Raw genomic sequence first — 18791 nt, 5'->3', positions numbered from 1 at the left:
CAGCATGCTTCTTTAAAATGCTTTGTTTTTTTGTTTTTTTACTGGTTTTTTTTATTTGTTTAGATAAGACAAATTTAATTAGATCGAAAAGTTTCCAACTGACTTTGGTCAATACCTAACCTGTATATAATTGGTCTCTCTTGTCGGGCCTAAATCTGGAAGTGAAATCTTTATTTTAATTTGGGGACAAAAGAACTTAAGCATTCATGTAGTTGAACCTTTATTGGTTTAACATTTAAGGGAAATAAATAGAAATGAAAGTTAAAAGTTGACCAACCTCAGTGGTGCAGGCATTAAGCCATCGTCCTTGAGGTTGTCAGGTACTGGGTTCAGATCCCAGTACCAGCTCCCGCCCATAGTCTTATATGGCTCATTGTATTATAAAGCCACATGCAATATCGGTTTTATTCCCACTGGGATCCCGGTGTGTTTTTCACTTGGGCATTCCCAAAAGCAAGTGGCAATAAAACTTCACAATATAATGTTTAAATATCTTTATAATTATGTCTGTTCTGATTAATGAATTGATCGATGAATCATTCAGTAGTTTAAGTTACATTCATTTTCCCAATTTCATCAGGCATGGGAACTGACCAAAAAAATCTTGCTGCTAATGGAAAAATGTACCTGGTTTCCTTTAGGATGTATACTACCAAATCAAATCCCATAGACGACAGTAGTAACATATGTGGCTAAAACTCCTACCTGCAGTGTATCAATCGACATAAACACCATGGATATAAATACTACCACCCCTCACCCTTAAAATTAATCAGAAAAAATTGGGGGTCAAGATGCTCATTTCTGAGATAACAGGTAGCGTCTATGACTACCCTGGTTCCGCTCAAAATTTAAGTACTTTTTTTGACAGGTACCCCATACATGTTTCAAGCACAAGGCTACTTGATACAGTGGTACTAAAATTGCTTGCATTTTTTGCCCAGATGAACAAACACACTCACATTTATCACCAATCGCAGGACTTGTGGTGTTCACTCTCTATCAAAAGTTTGGTGCATCCCTCCCTTTGGTGACCTGGCCGGAAGTGGTTATAAGAGCATTCATGTATATATGTCAGAATTATCAAATATTGGATAACCAATAGCAGCTAGATGATTAATAAATCAATCTGCTCTAGTGGTGTCACAATCTAATTAAAATTAGCTCCACTATTACATGTGGATCTAAAGACAGCCAGTTAGAGCTCATGTCCACCAATCAAAACCTTACTTGCAGAATCCTGCCAGTGATTTAAAAATAATTTGAAAACATTCCGAATTATCCTGAGGGTATACGACATGTTTCGTGTGAATTACGAATGCCTTAAAACATGTTTTATTTTATAAAATAAATAATTTGTAATGTAAAACTGAAGACTGATTTAGTTGGGTTTTTTTTTATAAATAAATAAATAATGTTTAATGTAAAATTGAAGACTGATAACCCACCCCGTACGTATTGGTATGGTTCGCTGAACTGCGGTCACTAAAATAGACTCGCCTGATATTTTTAGAATTTGTATGCTCCCAAATAACGTTATAAAAGGCGAAGTGTGATTGGTCAATATTTAAATTATTATTTACAGACGAAATGTTACCAGGACATTGGGGACTACGCAGTGTTGTAATCACTGGCAGGATTCTGCAAGTAAGGTTTTGATTGGTGGACCTGAGCTCCAACTGGCTGGTGTTAGATCCACATGTAATAGTGGAGCTAATTTTAATTAGATTGGTGGTGTCATTATACAGAATAAACTTTTAACTTTTACTGGGTGTCTGCAGAACGACTCTTCAAAGAGAGTTTGTGGCGTGGTTGGAATGGGAAAATGTAGCCAGTTTCCTTTAAGAAGATATACATGTATATGTCAGAAATATTAAATATTCGACATCCAATATCAGCTGGAAGATTAATCAATGTACTGGTGTTTGCAGAACGACCCTTCAAACAGAGTTCGTGGCGTGGTTGGAATGGGAAGTAACTTCTTGACAGAGAATATGAACCCACTGCTGAGTATCAACGAAATGCCCACAGTGGCAGTCATGGAAACCACAAGTGAATTTTCCAACAAGGTAAAGACAAGAGACTGATAATATGTTGTGTATCTGAGTTCATATTGAAATTGAAATCTGCCAGGTATAGGTCAGAATTTTGTTGGATAATACTAAAGTTTGTATGGTGAGATGTAGCCCAGTGGTAAAGCACTCACCTGGTGAGCTGTCTGTGTAGGATCGATAGCAATCGGTGGACCCATTGGGCTATTTCTCGTTCCAACCAGTACTGCACCACGACTGGTATATCAAAGGCTGTGGTATATGCTATCCTGTCTTGGGTGGTGCATATAATAAGATCCCTTGCTACTAACGAAAAAACATAACATGTTTTCTCTCTAAGACTATATGTCAGAATTGCTAAATGTTTTACATCCAATAGTTGATTAATTAATCAATGTGGTTTAGTGGTGTTATTAAACAAAACAAACTTTAACTTTTTTATAGTGATTTACCCATTTTGGCCTCTACCAGTATTAATTTCTTTGGTTCTTAAAACCTGATATTGCCCATTTTTCAATTAGTAACAAGGGATCTTTTATATGCATCATTCCACAGACAGGATATCACATATCACAGATTTTGATATACCCATCGTGGTGTACTGGCTGGAACAAGAAATAGCCCAATGGGCCCATCGACGGAGATTGATCCCATACCAACCACGCATCTGACGAGCGCATTACCACGCGGCTACGTCCTGCCCATTTTTAAAAATAGATGCTTGGAGCAAATTCGACAATTTGCAAATGGCTTTTGGTGTATCCAGCTTTCAACCCTGAATGTTTACCCCAGTCCGAGTGGGAAAGTTTTTTTTAATAAACCCCATCCCTTAGACCTCCCCTCTATGATCGGTAGCTGAATAATCACACCCTCGCAATGTATACATATTACAAGTGAAAAGGTACAACGTGCATCTCCTGATGAGTGGATTGATTTGGGATCAATCCTCACCGGTGGGCCCATTGATCTATTTATCATTGCAGCCAGTGCTCCACAGCTGGTGTAACAAAGACCATGGTATGTACTATCCTGTCTGTGAGATGGTGCATATAAAAGACCCCTTGCTGCTAATAAAAATAAATAATTAGCCCATGAAGTGGCATTATATCTCTGTGGTTTATAAATGGAAATAAAAAATGTGTTGAGTATATCATTAAAATCTAAATAAAATGTTTCTTTCTCTCATTCTCTCTTTCTTTCTTTCTTTCTTCCTTCCTTTCTTTCCTCCTTTTTTTCTTTGGTTCTTTCTTTTCTTTCTTTTTCTTTCTTGTTTCTTTCCCATTCCAACCAGGGCCACACATTTGGTACATCAAAAGCCATGGTATGTACTGTCCTGTCGAGGAAAGTGCATTTAACAGATCTCTTGCTGCTTTATCACAGAGTAGCCTAAATGGTGATGTCGGGTTTCGTCTTTTTCTCTCTGTATATCGAGCAAATGCCAAAACAACCAGATGTCAGTCTGAATATAGCCATAGTTTAAAAAGTGGTGAGGTGGCATTACACAAATATTATTTCCTTCCTTCCATTATATCTTTCTCGTTCCAGTCAGTGCTGATGTAACAAAGGCTGTGGTATGTACTACACTGTCTGTGGGATGGTGCATATAAAAGAACCCTTGCTGCTAATCGAAAAGAGTAGCCCATGAAGTGGTGACAGCAAGTTTCCTCTCTCTATATCTGTGTGGTCCTTAACCATATGTCTGATGCCATATAACTGTAAATAAAATGTGTTGAGTGCGTCGTTAAATAAAACATTTCTTTCTTTCTTTTTTCATTATATATTTCAGAAGTTGTATCCATACTTCAATCGCATTTGCTGGAACGAATATGATATCTTTCTGAGCCTTTTTCTTGCGGCCAAATCAAGACACTGGAATAATATTGTAAGATACTTGTAGTGTTACTACTATGCTATTTATGTATAACATATATTGCTTTTAATATTATTAGTGAATATCCTACACTATAAAGCATGTTATGCAGGGCCCTGTTCCACGAAGTGATCTTAGCACTAAGATCACCTTAGTGCATAAGGTAGCTATGCACTTATGGTGATCTTAGGGCTAAGATCCCTTCATGAAACGGTGCCCTGACCAGTAGATCATAAGTTTCAATTTGATATATTTAGATGGGATGATTTTCCGCGATCACGGAAAAATGGACGGAACCGCGGAAGTAACTGAAACGGAATTTGTGATTTTTTAAAAATAACCTTCAAAAGTTGTATTTCTAGTTCAAGCACCATAATAAATATTTTTAGTAGTTTTAAGATTCAATATTGATAATACACGCATAGTGTTTTGGTATGCAAACTTTCATGGAGTACACTGTATGCCTAAATATTTTCAGAACCGTTAATTCTTGGAAGTTACGCTTAATTGCCGTAAGCTTGCAACAAAGCATGTGACTGTTTACCCGTGTCACTTTACATAGTGAAATTTAACTTGAAATATAAAAATAAACATGTACTAATACAATTTTAGATTATATAATAGGATTTTCAGTACGTTCAGTTTCGATATTTTTCAATAATACTTATTACGATTCAAAAGCATAGCCAATTTACACAACGCTTTCGCCAGAAAATGTAATTTCGTAAAACTTCGGGCATATTCGTTAATTTGTACGGAAACATTTCACATTTATAGTCCGTCCCACGGGGAACGCCTTTTTTCATGCTACGGAATTTACTACACGTTATTTATTTCTGAACCGATTGTTTTCTAAATTGCACACACAAATAGTATTTTACTTTTCTTCTCACCGGTTTATTATTGTAACACATGTAGCACGTGCTACAGACCCTGCGGTGAGGCATTGTGTACTTTTCCCCCCTCTCCCCGAGGGGGTTGCAAAATATATATCTTGGGAATTGGGCCCAGCTATTATTTGTGCTATAGGCCTCACTGATCCTTAAACCGGCTTTGAATATATAATTCTAGGCAAATATATATTTCTTAAAGTTATAAAATAATGTCGAAACTTTTAAACGATCGACAGAACAGTGTTTAGTTTCGGTTCACTACCACTGGCCTATATCCAGATTGACCCGACCTCGTTTGAATATGTAATTTGTGCATATGGCACGCTAGTTAGGTTACAGAGAAACATACATGTGTAATCGAGTAAGTACTAAAATAGTAATGTGCCCCCTTTTGGGTTCTTTTTTTTTTTTTTTTTTCACGCTTTGTAATCATACTGGAACTAATAAAATGTTATCAAGTATTTATTTATTTATACATATTTTTTGGCAACTAATGTAAGATTATGAACAATGCATTACCAAAGTTCTTGTTCATATTTTCGTGAAAATAGTGGGGTTTGTCAATGGTGTGTTTTGTTTATAAATGAAACTTACCCATAATCCATCAGATGAAATGAAACCCACACAATCAACAATTATTTATTGTTTGAATTTAAGGGAGAATGGATGTCTTTATTATTATTTAATACAAACAATAATTAACCGTAATTAAGTTTGTGGCTTTGTTTTAACTGCGGCTTATTTAAAGGTGCGGTTTATTTACGGATGATGGTGGGAACCAAGTGGTGCGGTTTATACACTTCTCTTTTTTTTAAAGTTTGTTTCAAAAATAATTTTTACAGGTATTTAACAAATAGCAATAGCAAACCAGCTCAGAGCTGGAACAATAAAACAAATGTATATTGTTTATAACAATAAAATATGACACTAATTGAACACAAAAACGGTGAAAAAAATGGAATTTGCAAAAATCTGAAACGGAATGTGGCAAAATCTGAAACGGAAAATCATCCCCTCTATATATTATACTTGCCATTGACATGTTTATAGGTATTTTGATGCAAAAAAATTAGTGTGTACCAATTGCATGTATGGCCCAATGTCATTGGAAAAAAAAGAGAGAAATTTTCTAAGCTACCCTCCAACACTGGTGAAAAATAAGTAGTGGATCCCAATTTTTCAACTGCATGTTACCACTTATTTTCATGTTCAGGACACATTAAGGCTTGTACAAAAATGTTTATAATGTAATAGAGTTGTTGGGACGAGGTGTTGCATGAGAAATCAATGGAGATCGATCCTAGTCCGACAGCATCAGGCGAGGACTTTATCATTGCGTGGGCTATGTTCTGGCCCCACCTGTGTTTACTGATGTCATGTAGTCATCAGAGGAAACCTACATTTTTTCAAAGGAATCTTTTATATGCACCATTCCACAGACAGGATAGCACATACCACAGCCTTTGATATACCAGTTGTGGTGCAGTACTGGCTGGAATGAGAAATTGCCCAGTGGGGCCCACCGACGGGGATCAGTCCCAAACTGTCATGCATCAAGTGAGCAAATGATGCCATGTGATGCGTTCGGAAACTTAGTGTTTATCTTTTTCTCTTTTTCACACATTTAGGTTGTTATTAGTCAGGAAAATGAGGTTATGAGCACCGCTTTCTTCGAGGAGGCGGCTAAACATCGTGTAGATATTCTGGCAGAGGTTAGTCTTGTACCTTTATGCTATAAAATACTTTAATTTTCACAGGCATTAAATTTTCACAATTTAATGAAATTCACGAGAATTTTTAACTTTCCCGAATACTAATATCAATAATTTTTTACTTTTTCCCTAATTGTTGTTGTAAATTCTGCCCATTTTAAACTCTCTTGACATTCCATTTTTGTCCCCTACCTTCTATCCTGGACCCAGTCACTAGCATAGTCAGATTGTGCCCGGGAGAGACGTGCCTGAACGTTAATAGTATATATGCATGTTAATATGGATCCTATCTATTTTATTTTGTAGTTATCAGGGTGGGAATTCTCCTCAGATCAGCTGTTTTCCTCTCAAGGAACATTGCGTTTCCTCGCATTTTAATTGTCCTTTCCTCCAAAATGTGTCAGATGGCACAGATTTTAACCTCAGATTTCAAGAATTTCCGGGACCCCTCTAATTTTCCTCTTTTTTACATTTCACCAATTCCCACCTCTGAGTTATATATATATATATATATATATATATATATATAGGGTGGGGAGGAGAGAGGGAGGGAGGGAGGGAGACAGGGATAGAGAGAGAGAGAGAGAAACTTAACCTCTATAAACCAGAATTCCCTCAAAACCGGATGTTTTTCGTGGTCCAGTTCTGAATATCTCTATGGAAGAGAACCTCTCTACGGATACCTCTTAAAACCGGTCTTTTTGTTTGGTCCCCGGGGTGTCCGATTTAGAGGAGTTTACTCTATATATATATATATGAGCTGTAATCAGCAGCTTTAACTACAGTTTTTTTGTTTTAATTTGTATTTAGGTCGTCATCCCTGAAGATATTGGTGAAGAGCAGCTAGGTAATGAAATGAAGAAGATAAAGGAGAAGTCATCGAGGATAATTTTCTTTTTCATCGGAAGTCCCCTAAATGGGCGTGTTCTGCGAGCAGCAATTCGGTAAAACATTTTTCACGATGGTTCATTAACATTCAATAATCCCACACTGATGCAGGAAGTTTGATTGTTTAATGACACCACTAGAGCACATTGATTTATTATTTGGTAATTCTGACATATAGTCTTAGAGAGGAAACCTGCTACATTTTTCCATTAGTAGCAAGTGATCTTTCATTATTATGTACTTTCCCACAGACAGGAAAGCACATACCATGGCCTGTTGTGGTGCACTGGTTGGAATAAGAAAAACCCCAATCAGTTGAACGAATCCACAGAGGTGGTTTGATCCTTCTACGCAACTGATGCATAAATGCATACATGACCAAAGGGAAGAGACATAGCTCAGTGGGCTATTTTTCATTATAGCCAGTGCACCACGACTTATATCAAAGGCGGTGGTATGTGCTATCCTGTCTGTGGGATGGTACATATAAAAGATCCCTTGCTACTAATGGAAAAATGTAGCAGGCTTTTGCTCTAAGACTATATGTCAGAATTACCAAATATTTGACCTCCAATAGCAGATGATTAATAAATCAATGTACTCTAGTGGTGGTGTCAAACAAACTTTAACACACATGTGCATGCACACAAACACACACACACACACACACACTCAAACATATGCATGCACAGACATATATATACATAGACTCACACATGTATGCACACATATCCCCGACATGCACACACACATACACACTACATGTTCTATATCTATACACACACAATAAATATGCACACGCATGTACACACACAACATACGCACTATACTACAGTACACAACCTGAAAATCCACAAGCATGCACGCATGCATATATGCATGCACATACACCCTCCCCGGAGGTGGTCACTGGCGAAGTCAGAGGCTAGATCCGGGGCTGGCGTGCCTGAACCCTTGTGGATAGGGGCACATTAATAGAGTTGCCAGTTGCCCAGTTGCACATACACACAAACACATGCACACACACACTCCTAAACACATGCACACACACAAACAAACACTTGCGCACATACACAAACACATGCACACACGTATACCGTATTTGACCGGGAATAAGCCCATGCCTGTGAATAAGCCCACTCCCATTTTTTGCAGATCTAAAGAATTAGGCCCATATCCTTGAATAAGCCCATACCCAAATATGTAGTATGTTTGCTATCAAAATTCACTGAAAGTTCAAAAGATCGTTGGGTGACAAACTGGTCTCAAGATAACAAGTATTAAAATGATTTAAAACAATGTTGTAGTTTGTGTTGTTTTTATTTTTTATAGCTTAATAAATACGATTATATTACCAATAAAGTGCATACTTTTAGTACTATGTACCATCCCCCCACCCCACCCAGCCACAAACACACTACAGTCATATGCAGTCAACAATTTCACAGTCGGCTATTGTACTTTGATCAACAAAGCGACCATTTCGTGAAACCTAAAGTATGTCTGTTTCACTTGTGTCTTTGATGAAAGCCGACCTTCCTGGCTTACAGTAAAAATAGCTACAACAAAAACCTTTCTGATTGGTTGATTTGTAATACTACTTGTGACGTCCCATGAACTGACTGTTGTGAGGTATGGAAGAGGGCGTGAAGACTGCCTTGATTGACAACCAACTCATGATTGGTTGAATGGTGTGGTAAGCATTTTAATTAATTGACTGTTGTTTTTGTTGTGAATTCTCAGTTGAGGCGCACTGACTCATTAATGAATAAAATAAAAGAAATAAGTGTTTAACACAAACGATGCAGCCACATCTGTGTTTTATAATATCATTAGGTTTTATTTAGTACTAATCACACATCAAACGAATTGAGAAAAAATATTATGCATCAAACAAAATGAATAGAAAAGGTGAGTAATATTGATAAACAAGCTCGCTTGGGGTAATTACTGAGAAATGCTATATAGTGGGTCTTAAAAATACACATAGTTTCTGTTTTCACCAATATACACTGAACGTGCCTTTCGTACGCAAACGGTATACTGTAAAAGATAAGTTAGATGTTGTTGGCTGGTTTAGACGTAATGGCCGAAATCTGTCCGCGGCTGAAAGAGAATATGGCATTTCAAGAAAACAGGTTCGACTGTGGGACAAAGATTACGAGAAATTGCTGATGTTTTCGAAAGGCAAAGATAGCGAACGAAAGAATTGGTAGTGGAGCGGAAGCAATGAACACCGAAATGGATCAAGCCGTCTTCGAATGGTTTTCAAGGATGAGCGGGCAGAAGGTAGATGCGTGTCAAACTACTTTCTGCAAAGCAAGGCCAGAGAAGTTGCCAGTCAGATTAGAGTACAGAAGTTCCAGGCATCAAACGGGTGGCTACGTAGGTGGAAGCAGCGATATTCGGTGGGAATCAGACGGGGGGACAAACGACGCACAGAAAATCCCGAGTGATTACAAGGAGAAAATTTCAGGTTTTCATTCAGCGATCCGGGCTTTAAGACAGAAATGGGACTACACCGATTACAACATAGCGAATATGGACCAGACGATGGTTAGATTTGACACTGTACCGAAATACACAAATGAGGTCAAAGGAGCAAAGACTGTGCGAATCTCTCACACCGGCGGTGCTAAAAAGGGGTGTACAGTAGCTTTGACGGCGAGTGCAAATGGGGACAAACGGAAAGCTTTGATCATCTTCAAGGAGAAAAATGGTGTTATCGGCCCCGAGTGCTACCCACGTTGAAAGTGCCAGACAATGTATTGATTACTGCTACGGAGAACGGTTGGATGACAACAGTGAAAGTACACCATTTCATCCGACATGTCTGGGGACCAAACGACGACGACACTCGGCGACTTCTCATATTGGACGCATACAAGCCACACACGTGCCAGTCATCGACAGATCGTTTTGACGAGTACGAGACCGACATAGTAACAGTACCAGGAGGTATGTAAAAAATGTTTTTTAATTTGATATTTTGTAATTTGATATTCAAATTTGTTTATTTATTTATTTATTCACAGCGGTTTTTACCTAGTCATCTACTATTAAATATGTTATGAAATGTAATCAAATTAACTAGCAATTATTTGGTCAGTCTCATTATTTTGACGATACATTAATTGCGTGAAGCAATAAACAAATGGTTTACAGTATTCAATATTTATTTTTCAGGCTGCACGGGACTTGTGCAGCCAATGGATACTCACGTGAACAAGGTGTTCAAAGAGAGAATGAAACAACAGTGGTGCGAGTGGTTCAAGTTGGCAAAGCGGAACTGCAGAGGAAATTATGTACAACCGACAAGACAGAACATTATAGACTGGATAAGTGTCGCGTGGGAAGCTGTTGAGGAGGGAACCATCCGGGGGGCTTTTAAGTCCTGTGGGATTTCGCTACCATTGGATGGAAGCAGAAACTATCTGCTAAGTTCTCGCTTGGTCGACGATGTTGGACTGGAAATCGAGGAAGTGCCACCACACGAAGAGATCGAATCTGGAGTTCATTTCGACGATGAGGATGACGACACTGAGGACATCGAGTTTGTTGGGTGGGACCAGGATGAACTTGACATCTGATTATGTACTTTTACTTTGTGTGCTGGATTATGTGTGTTCATACGTTGTAAAATAAATTAAAAAACGATATTCTTTGGAAGTTGAAATTAAATTTATTACCGCTTTTGTTGTTTTATTTATTGATAATTTCCAGGTTCTTTTACTCATTAGTGAACATTGGAAATTTTTAACAAAACTGGCCCCATGTCTGGAAATAAGCCCACCCCCAACAAAGCTACAAATGAGTTGTCTTGGCCCCCTGGGCTTATTCCCGGTCAAATACGGTACATACAGAGTCAAAAACGCACGTGCGTGTGCACACAAAAAGACATGCACATGCACACGCACACATTCACACACACACACACACAGAAACACCTCTGTGAAGTAGATAGTAAAGATCGATAGAGATGTGTGGTGTAAGATGAATATGGCCAAATATATTTCGTAATTAATTGGCCCTATATATTTCATAATATGTAGATTATTCTGTTACTGATTTAAGAAAAGGTGTGACATTCATTTTTATAAATCCATTTAATGAAAATTATGTCATTTTATAGAATAGCTTTGCATATGATACAAGTAAAGTATAACGGCAATGTGAAAAGAAGAATACCAGGTGTTGCATTTCAGACACGTTTAGGAGCCGGACGTAGCCCAGTGGTAAAGCGCTCGCTTGATGCGCAGTCGGTTTAGGATCGATCCCCGTCATTGGCCCAATTGGGCTATTTCTCGTTCCAGCCAGAGCTCCACAACTGGTATAACAAAGGCCGTGGTTTGTACTATCATGTCTGTGAGATGATGCATATAAAAGATCCATTGCTGCTAATCGAAAAGAGTAGCCTATAAATTGGCAACAGTGCACGGGTTTCCTCTCTCTATATCTGTGTGGTCCGTAACCGTCTAACGCCATATAACCGTAAATAAAATGTGTTGAGTGCGTCATTAAATAAAACAGTTCCTTCTTCTAATGGAAAAATGTAAAAAAAAATCCAATAGCTGATGATTAATAATTCAAAGTGCTCCAGTGGTGTCGTTAAACAAAATCAACATTAACTTTAAGACATGTTTATTGGCGAACTTTAACTATGTGCACATTTTGATAATCAATTACGAGTGTGAACAAATCGATAATTGTTATTAAAACCTAGAACCCATATTTTCGAGACAATCTTATCACTACGAAATCATAAGCTATGACATCACTATGGTGTCTTCTGTAGTGACATCATAGCCTACAATCATTGTTTTACGATTTCGTAGAGCTAAGATAGTTTAGTAAATGCCTAGCCTGATTGATCAAAGATTAATATGTGATTGGGCGTGTAAGTTTCTTTCTGATTTCAGAAACGAAATAGCTTGTATGCACGGATACCAGTGGGTCACTGTCGAACAGTCTACGTGGGAATTCCCTTGGACTAACTCTCATGCAGATTGTAAGGAAGTAAGATTTTAAAAATAACTTTTACCTGAAAATTTTGCCAAATTGTTACAATTATTTATAGACTGGCTTATATTAACTAAACCGGCCTCAGTGATGTCATGGTTAAGCCTCTTCTCTCTCACTAACCACTAACCACAAACAACTAACCCATTGTCCTGGACGGACAGACAGCCCAGATAGCTGAGGTGTGTGCCCAGGGCAGCGTGCTTGAACCTTAATTGGATATAAGCATGAAAATAAGTTGAATGAATGAATATTAACTAATATAACAAGCAAGGCTCTTTAAATAAAATATTTTTTTTTATTAGCTCTCTCTCTCACCTCTGCTTCTACCCCCTCTCTCCCCATCCCTTTCTCTCCTCTCCTGCTCCACTGTGTCTATACCACCAGTAAACCCCTTTCTCTCTTTCCATCTTTCCTCCCTCTCTATCCTCTCCCCTTTCCTCCTCTCTCTGCACCCAATAAACCCCTTTCTCTCACTCTGTCTGTGTGTGTGTCTCTCTCTCTCTATCTCTATCTCTATCTCTCTCTCTCTCTCTCTCTCTCTCTCTCTCTATCTCTCTCTCTCTCTCTCTCTCTCTCTCTCTCTCTCTCTCTCTCTCTCTCTCTCTCTCTTTCTCTATTTCTCTCACTCTTTCTCTATCTCTGTTGCTTTCTCTCACTCTCTCTTTCTCTATCTCTCTGTGTGTCTTTCTCTCACTCTCTCTCTTTCTCTATCTCCCTGTCTGTGTCTTTCTCTCTCTATCTCTTTCTCTATATCTCTGTATGTGTCTTTCTCTCACTCTCTATCTCTCTGTCTGTGTCTTTCTCTCACTCTCTCTTTCTCTATCTCTCTGTCTGTGTCTCTCTCACTCTCTCTCTCTCTCTGTCTCTCTCACTCACTCTCTCTCTCTCTCTCTCTCTCTCTCTCTCTCTCTCTCTCTCTCTCTCTCTCTCTCTCTCTCTCTCTCTCTCTCTGTGTCTTTCTCTCACTCTCTCTCTCTTTCTTTCCTTCAATTATGATAATGTTGAATGATTGATGATTTTATCATTTGTTTTTTGCCAGAGACCTATTTGTACTGTGGCTTTCAAAGGTCTGCACGCCTTTTCTTCGACATACCCATTTCTCGGTCGCTTCTTTACCCCAACGATAACAAGATTCGATGGCACAAACAAGTATGGTCTTTATCAGGTATTACCATTTCATTTTTCAAAAAGGTTTTTCAAGTTAAACAAAACAACATTGTGTTTGTTTTTGTTAATCTTTTTTTTTTCCTTTTTTCTATTACTACTGTTGTATTCCACTGCCCCTAGCTGTTCCCATTTTGTTTTGAAATACAATAGCCCATGATTAATAAATCAGTGTACTCTAGCGGTGTCATTAAACAAACTTTAACTACTAAATACTGCATGTCCTACTAGTGCCATGGGTCAGGCCAGTTTCATTAGTGGTCGAGGATGAGAATGCTGTGTTGGTACAGGGGAGTATACAGTTAAAGTTTATTTTGTTTAATGACACTACTAGAGCACATTGATTTATTAATCATCGGCTATCGAATGTCAAACACTTGGTAATTTTTACATTTAGAGAGGAATCCTGCTACTTTTTTCCATTAGTTAGCAAGCGATCTTTTATATGCACCATACTGCAGACAGGATAGCACATACCATGACCTTTGATATACCAGTTGTGGTGCCAGAACCGGTTTAAGGATCCTCGGGGGGGCCTGTAGCACAAACGACACCGGGGTCCCTTCCCAGGATCTATATTCCCCTCGGGTAGAGGGGGAAAATTACCTGTTGAAAATAAATGTACACATCATCGTGGGAGCCCCCTGAAGCACAGAGCCCGTAGCATGTCCTACTAGGATAAACTGGCTCTGCGTGGTGTACTGGCTGGAACAAGAAACAGCCCAATGGGCCCACCTGACGTGGATTGATCCTAGACCGACCGTGCATCAAGCAAGCGCTTCACCACTGCACTACATCCCACCCCACTGGGAGTACACAGGGACCGCAACCATGGATGAAGTTGACAGAGCTATAGGTATAGGTGATGGTGTGGATGAAGTTGACAGAGCTATAGGTATAGGTGATGGTGTGGATGAAGTTGACAGAGCTATAGGTATAGGTGGTGGTGTGGATGAAGTTGACAGAGCTATAGGTATAGGTGATGGTGTGGATGAAGTTGACAGAGCTATAGGTATAGGTGATGGTGTGGATGAAGTTGACAGAGCTATAGGTATAGGTGATGGTGTGGACGAAGTTGACAGAGATATAGTTGATGGTAAAGTTGACAGAGCGATAGGTATAGGTGATGGTGTGGACGAAGTTGACAGAGCTATAGGTATAGGTGATGGTGTGGACGAAGTTGACAGCTATAGGTATAGGTGATGGTGTGGATGAAGTTGACAGCTGTAGGTATAGGTGATGGTGTGGACGAAGTTGACAGAGCTATAGGTATAGGTGATGGTGTGGACGAAGTTGACAGCTATAGGTATAGGTGATGGTGTAGATGAAGTTGACAGCTGTAGGTATAGGTGATGGTGTGGACGAAGTTGACAGAGCTGTAGGTATAGGTGATGGTGTGGACGAAGTTGATAGAGCTATAGGTATAGGTGGTGGTGTGGACGAAGTTGACAGCTATAGGTATAGGTGGTGGTGTGGACGAAGTTGACAGAGCGATAGGTATAGGTGATGGTGTGCACGAAGTTGACAGAGCTATAAGTATAGGTGATGGTGTGGACGAAGTTGACAGCTATAGGTATAGGTGATGGTGTGCACGAAGTTGACAGAGATATAGTTGATGGTAAAGTTGACAGAGCGATAGGTATAGGTGATGGTGTGGACGAAGTTGACAGAGCTATAGGTATAGGTGATGGTGTGCACGAAGTTGACAGAGCTATAGGTATGACGTGGATGAAGTTGACACGACGAAGTTGACAGAGGTATAGGTGATGGTGTAATAAATAGGTATAGGTTTTCTTTAGATGTGGTTTGTTTAAATAGGTGATGGTGTTAACGAAGTTGACTCTCTGTATTGATGGTCCAGGACAAGTTGATAGAGCTATAGGTCTAGGTGCTGGTCGTGGACGATATTCAGCTATAGGTATAGGTGGTGGTTGGCGAGTTGACAGACGATAATATAGGTGATGGTGTGAACGAAGTTCAGAGCTATAAGTATAGGTGAGAGTCTTGGAAATGACATGCGTAAAGGTAACTTGTGCACGCTCGTTAGCTCTAGGTATGTTTATGATGTTAACTCTTGAAGTTTTTACAGCTTAGGTAGGTAATAAATCATTTTCTTTAGTTTTGTATTTCAGAAGCAGGAAGGAAATGTTTTAATTAACGACACATTCCATATACACATCTTTTTATTTTATGGTTATATGGCGTCAGACATATGGTTAAGGACCACACAGATATTGAGAGAGAAAACCCACTGTCGCCACTTCATGGGCTACTCTTTTTGATTACCAGCAAGGGATCTTTTATATGCACCATCCCACAGACAGGGTAGTACATACCAACACAGCCTTTGATATGGCCAGACGTGGTGCCACACTGGAATGAGAGAAAAATAGCCCAATGGGCTACCTTTTTGACGAGGATCGATCCCCCAGGGATACCGACCGTGCATCGAGAGAACGCTTTATCCCACTCGACCGTGCATCGAGAGAACGCTTTACCACTGGGCTACGTCCCGCCCCTCACGAGTATCAGAGATCGCTACACAATTTTAAAACATTAAACAGTATGGTTGTTAGTCAATTTTCCATTGACTAGAAATACCACTAATTAAGATTTTAAAAACAAAATGTTGCCTGTATTTAACCTAAATTTGGCACAATGTATTTTTCATACTGGGGTGTCGTTAAACATTCATTCATTCATTCATTCATTGGGGTGAGACATGGCCCAGTGGTAAAGCGCTTGCTTGATGTGTGGTCAGTGTGGGATCGATCCCTATCAATGGGCCCATTGAGCTATTTCTCGTTCAGCCAGTGCACCACGACTGGTACATCAAAGGTATGTGCTATCCTGTCTGGAATGGTGCATATAAAAGATCCCTTAATTGCTACTAATGGAAAAATGTAACGGGTTTCCTCTCTAAGACTATATGTAAAAATTAGCAAATGTCGATGATTAATAAATCAATGTGCTCTGGTGGTGTCATTAAACAAAACCAAAACAAATTCATTCATGGCAGGAGGCCGAGCATATATATTTGTGTGGTTTCTCAAATTGTTTATCATTGACTGGTTTTTGTGCCCAATATTGAATGAATGTGATGGGATAGCATAATGTCGGGAACCAGTCAAATTGTTTATGATTGACTGGTTTTTGTGCCTAAAAGTGAATGAATGTGATGGGATAGTATAATGTCAGTAACCAGTCAAATTATTTATGATTTCCTGAACATGCCATAGGTTAATTATTAAGTATATGCCCCATTCTGGTAACCTATAAGATTACAGCTGATTAGCTATTCTTCAATGCCTATGATATTTAATTTTAAATTTAATTTAATTGAAGCAAAATTTGCCATTTACTTGCTATATCACTCAATTTCCCGATCACTCCCCAGAGACTATTTCAATATGAGTAAGTTTTAACCCACATTAACATGTGCATTTGAAGAAGAAAAAAAGGACTACAAAAGAATTAAATGTTGATACTCAATATGGTAATACGTACATGTACCTGTTAAAACTGGCTTCCTATAATCTACCTGTAAGTTAGCTAGGGTAGCTATTAATCATAACCATCAATTTGTTTTCTCATGGCGTTGTCTATTAAAAACACATTTAATTTAACACTTAATTGTCTAATTTGCTTTGACACTTTCAAATCAGTGGTTTATTTGAAAACCAATATGTTACATTGGATTGAACATTCATAGATGGAAAATGAAGATTTGCATGTCATACATTTGCTGCTATTATATACATCATGGTTCTGACCAACAAAACCTTTTTAATGACTAAAATTATATATATTACATATATTTTCTTGTTTACATTTCCAGTGTCTATATATATATATACCCGGTATATATTTATCATATAATATCTTACATTTTCAGTGCAATCAAAGTATGTGATATTTTTCAGATCACATACTTTAAGAATTTGATAACTTTGCAAATTATATATAAATTAGTCTAGGTCTCGGCACTAGGTTTATTGATATTTAAGCAAACGTACTTGGGCGACACTCCATGATTGATGTATGCATTCATAGTCATCAAATAAAAACATTTCAATGGCAGTTTGACACTGAAAGCTGTCCAGCGTTCAGAAAAATTAAAACGTAGGCATAACTTTATTTTGACATCATTCGAGTTTGACATCATTTCCATTCAAAAATATACCGCGTCACATATTCTTACATCATTAGAATATCTAGTAATGGCGGACTGGAATTAAAGTTGCGTGTACAGTTTACAAAAACATGTTGTATTAAGCTTGAGCTTATATGATAAAGAGATTACTACCCTTGTGTATTTCGGTATCATCAATATCATATATTAGCAACAAAAATAATGTATTATGCTCACCAGAGGCTCGCATAATACAATTTTTATTCCTAATGTATGATATTGACGATACCGAAAAACACTCGGTAATAACCTATATATATATATATATATATATATACACACACACACAGAAAGTGTCTCTGGTCACAATAATATTTTTTGTACCCCCTTTTAATTACCTTCGTTTAATATTGTGAAATATGGAAAAAATATATGTGAGGAAGTAAATTGAAGTTTGAGCAACATAAGCATACAAGATAAGCACCCCCACCCCCACCCCCACACCCCATGCTGGAGCAAATCCTCAAATTAAGGCAAAAACCATAGAGATATTAAAATGAGCTGGCCTGAAACCTTTTCACCATGTAGTTCCATCATTCTACCCAAATTATTAGTTGTAATCCATGTAAAAAGGCGTAGTGATTCGTTTGCAACACTATATAGCTGTTTGACAGTAATGCCAAAAATGGCAGCCCGTACGCCCATGCTGAGCTAGGACAAATATTACGACAAGTCTCATTAACATGTTGGATATATTAAGACACTGCGTTCTAGGCTAGTTCAGACTACCAACTGCCTCTACAAAGTTGTCCAACTTTCTGCTGTTACGACTTCTACGACTGTCCAGTGGCTAGTCTGAGTACTCTTATGACTTCTACAATGGCCGCCGTATACGATTCAAAACATGAATCAGGGCCAACATTAATTTTGTTGTTAGTCTGAATGCACCTGTCTTAAGTCGGGAGTTGGGGAAATTACAACGCAACCGTCGAGTTGGCCAACTTTCTGCTGGCAGTGGACAGTCTGAGCCTATTGAATGCATTAAACAAAAGGTTTGTT

At 38.4% G+C, this 18791-nt stretch overlaps 1 protein-coding gene across 1 annotated transcript in view; it reads left to right on the top strand.

Moving 5' to 3' along the window:
- Window positions 1-18791, top strand: part of LOC121389840 — a 73142-nt gene that overhangs the window by 18633 nt on the left and 35718 nt on the right. Inside the window, exons 10-16 of the mRNA XM_041521489.1 lie at window positions 1932-2069; window positions 3838-3933; window positions 6443-6526; window positions 7337-7470; window positions 12334-12430; window positions 13476-13627; window positions 14488-14779. Of these exons, the coding sequence (XP_041377423.1) occupies window positions 1932-2069; window positions 3838-3933; window positions 6443-6526; window positions 7337-7470; window positions 12334-12430; window positions 13476-13627; window positions 14488-14779 (993 nt within the window). The remainder of the gene's footprint in view (window positions 1-1931; window positions 2070-3837; window positions 3934-6442; window positions 6527-7336; window positions 7471-12333; window positions 12431-13475; window positions 13628-14487; window positions 14780-18791) is intronic.

This window comes from Gigantopelta aegis, chromosome 15 (genome assembly GCF_016097555.1).
Source record: "Gigantopelta aegis isolate Gae_Host chromosome 15, Gae_host_genome, whole genome shotgun sequence".
Lineage (NCBI taxonomy): Eukaryota > Metazoa > Mollusca > Gastropoda > Neomphalida > Peltospiridae > Gigantopelta > Gigantopelta aegis.
This window is presented reverse-complemented; position numbering and strand designations above follow the sequence as displayed.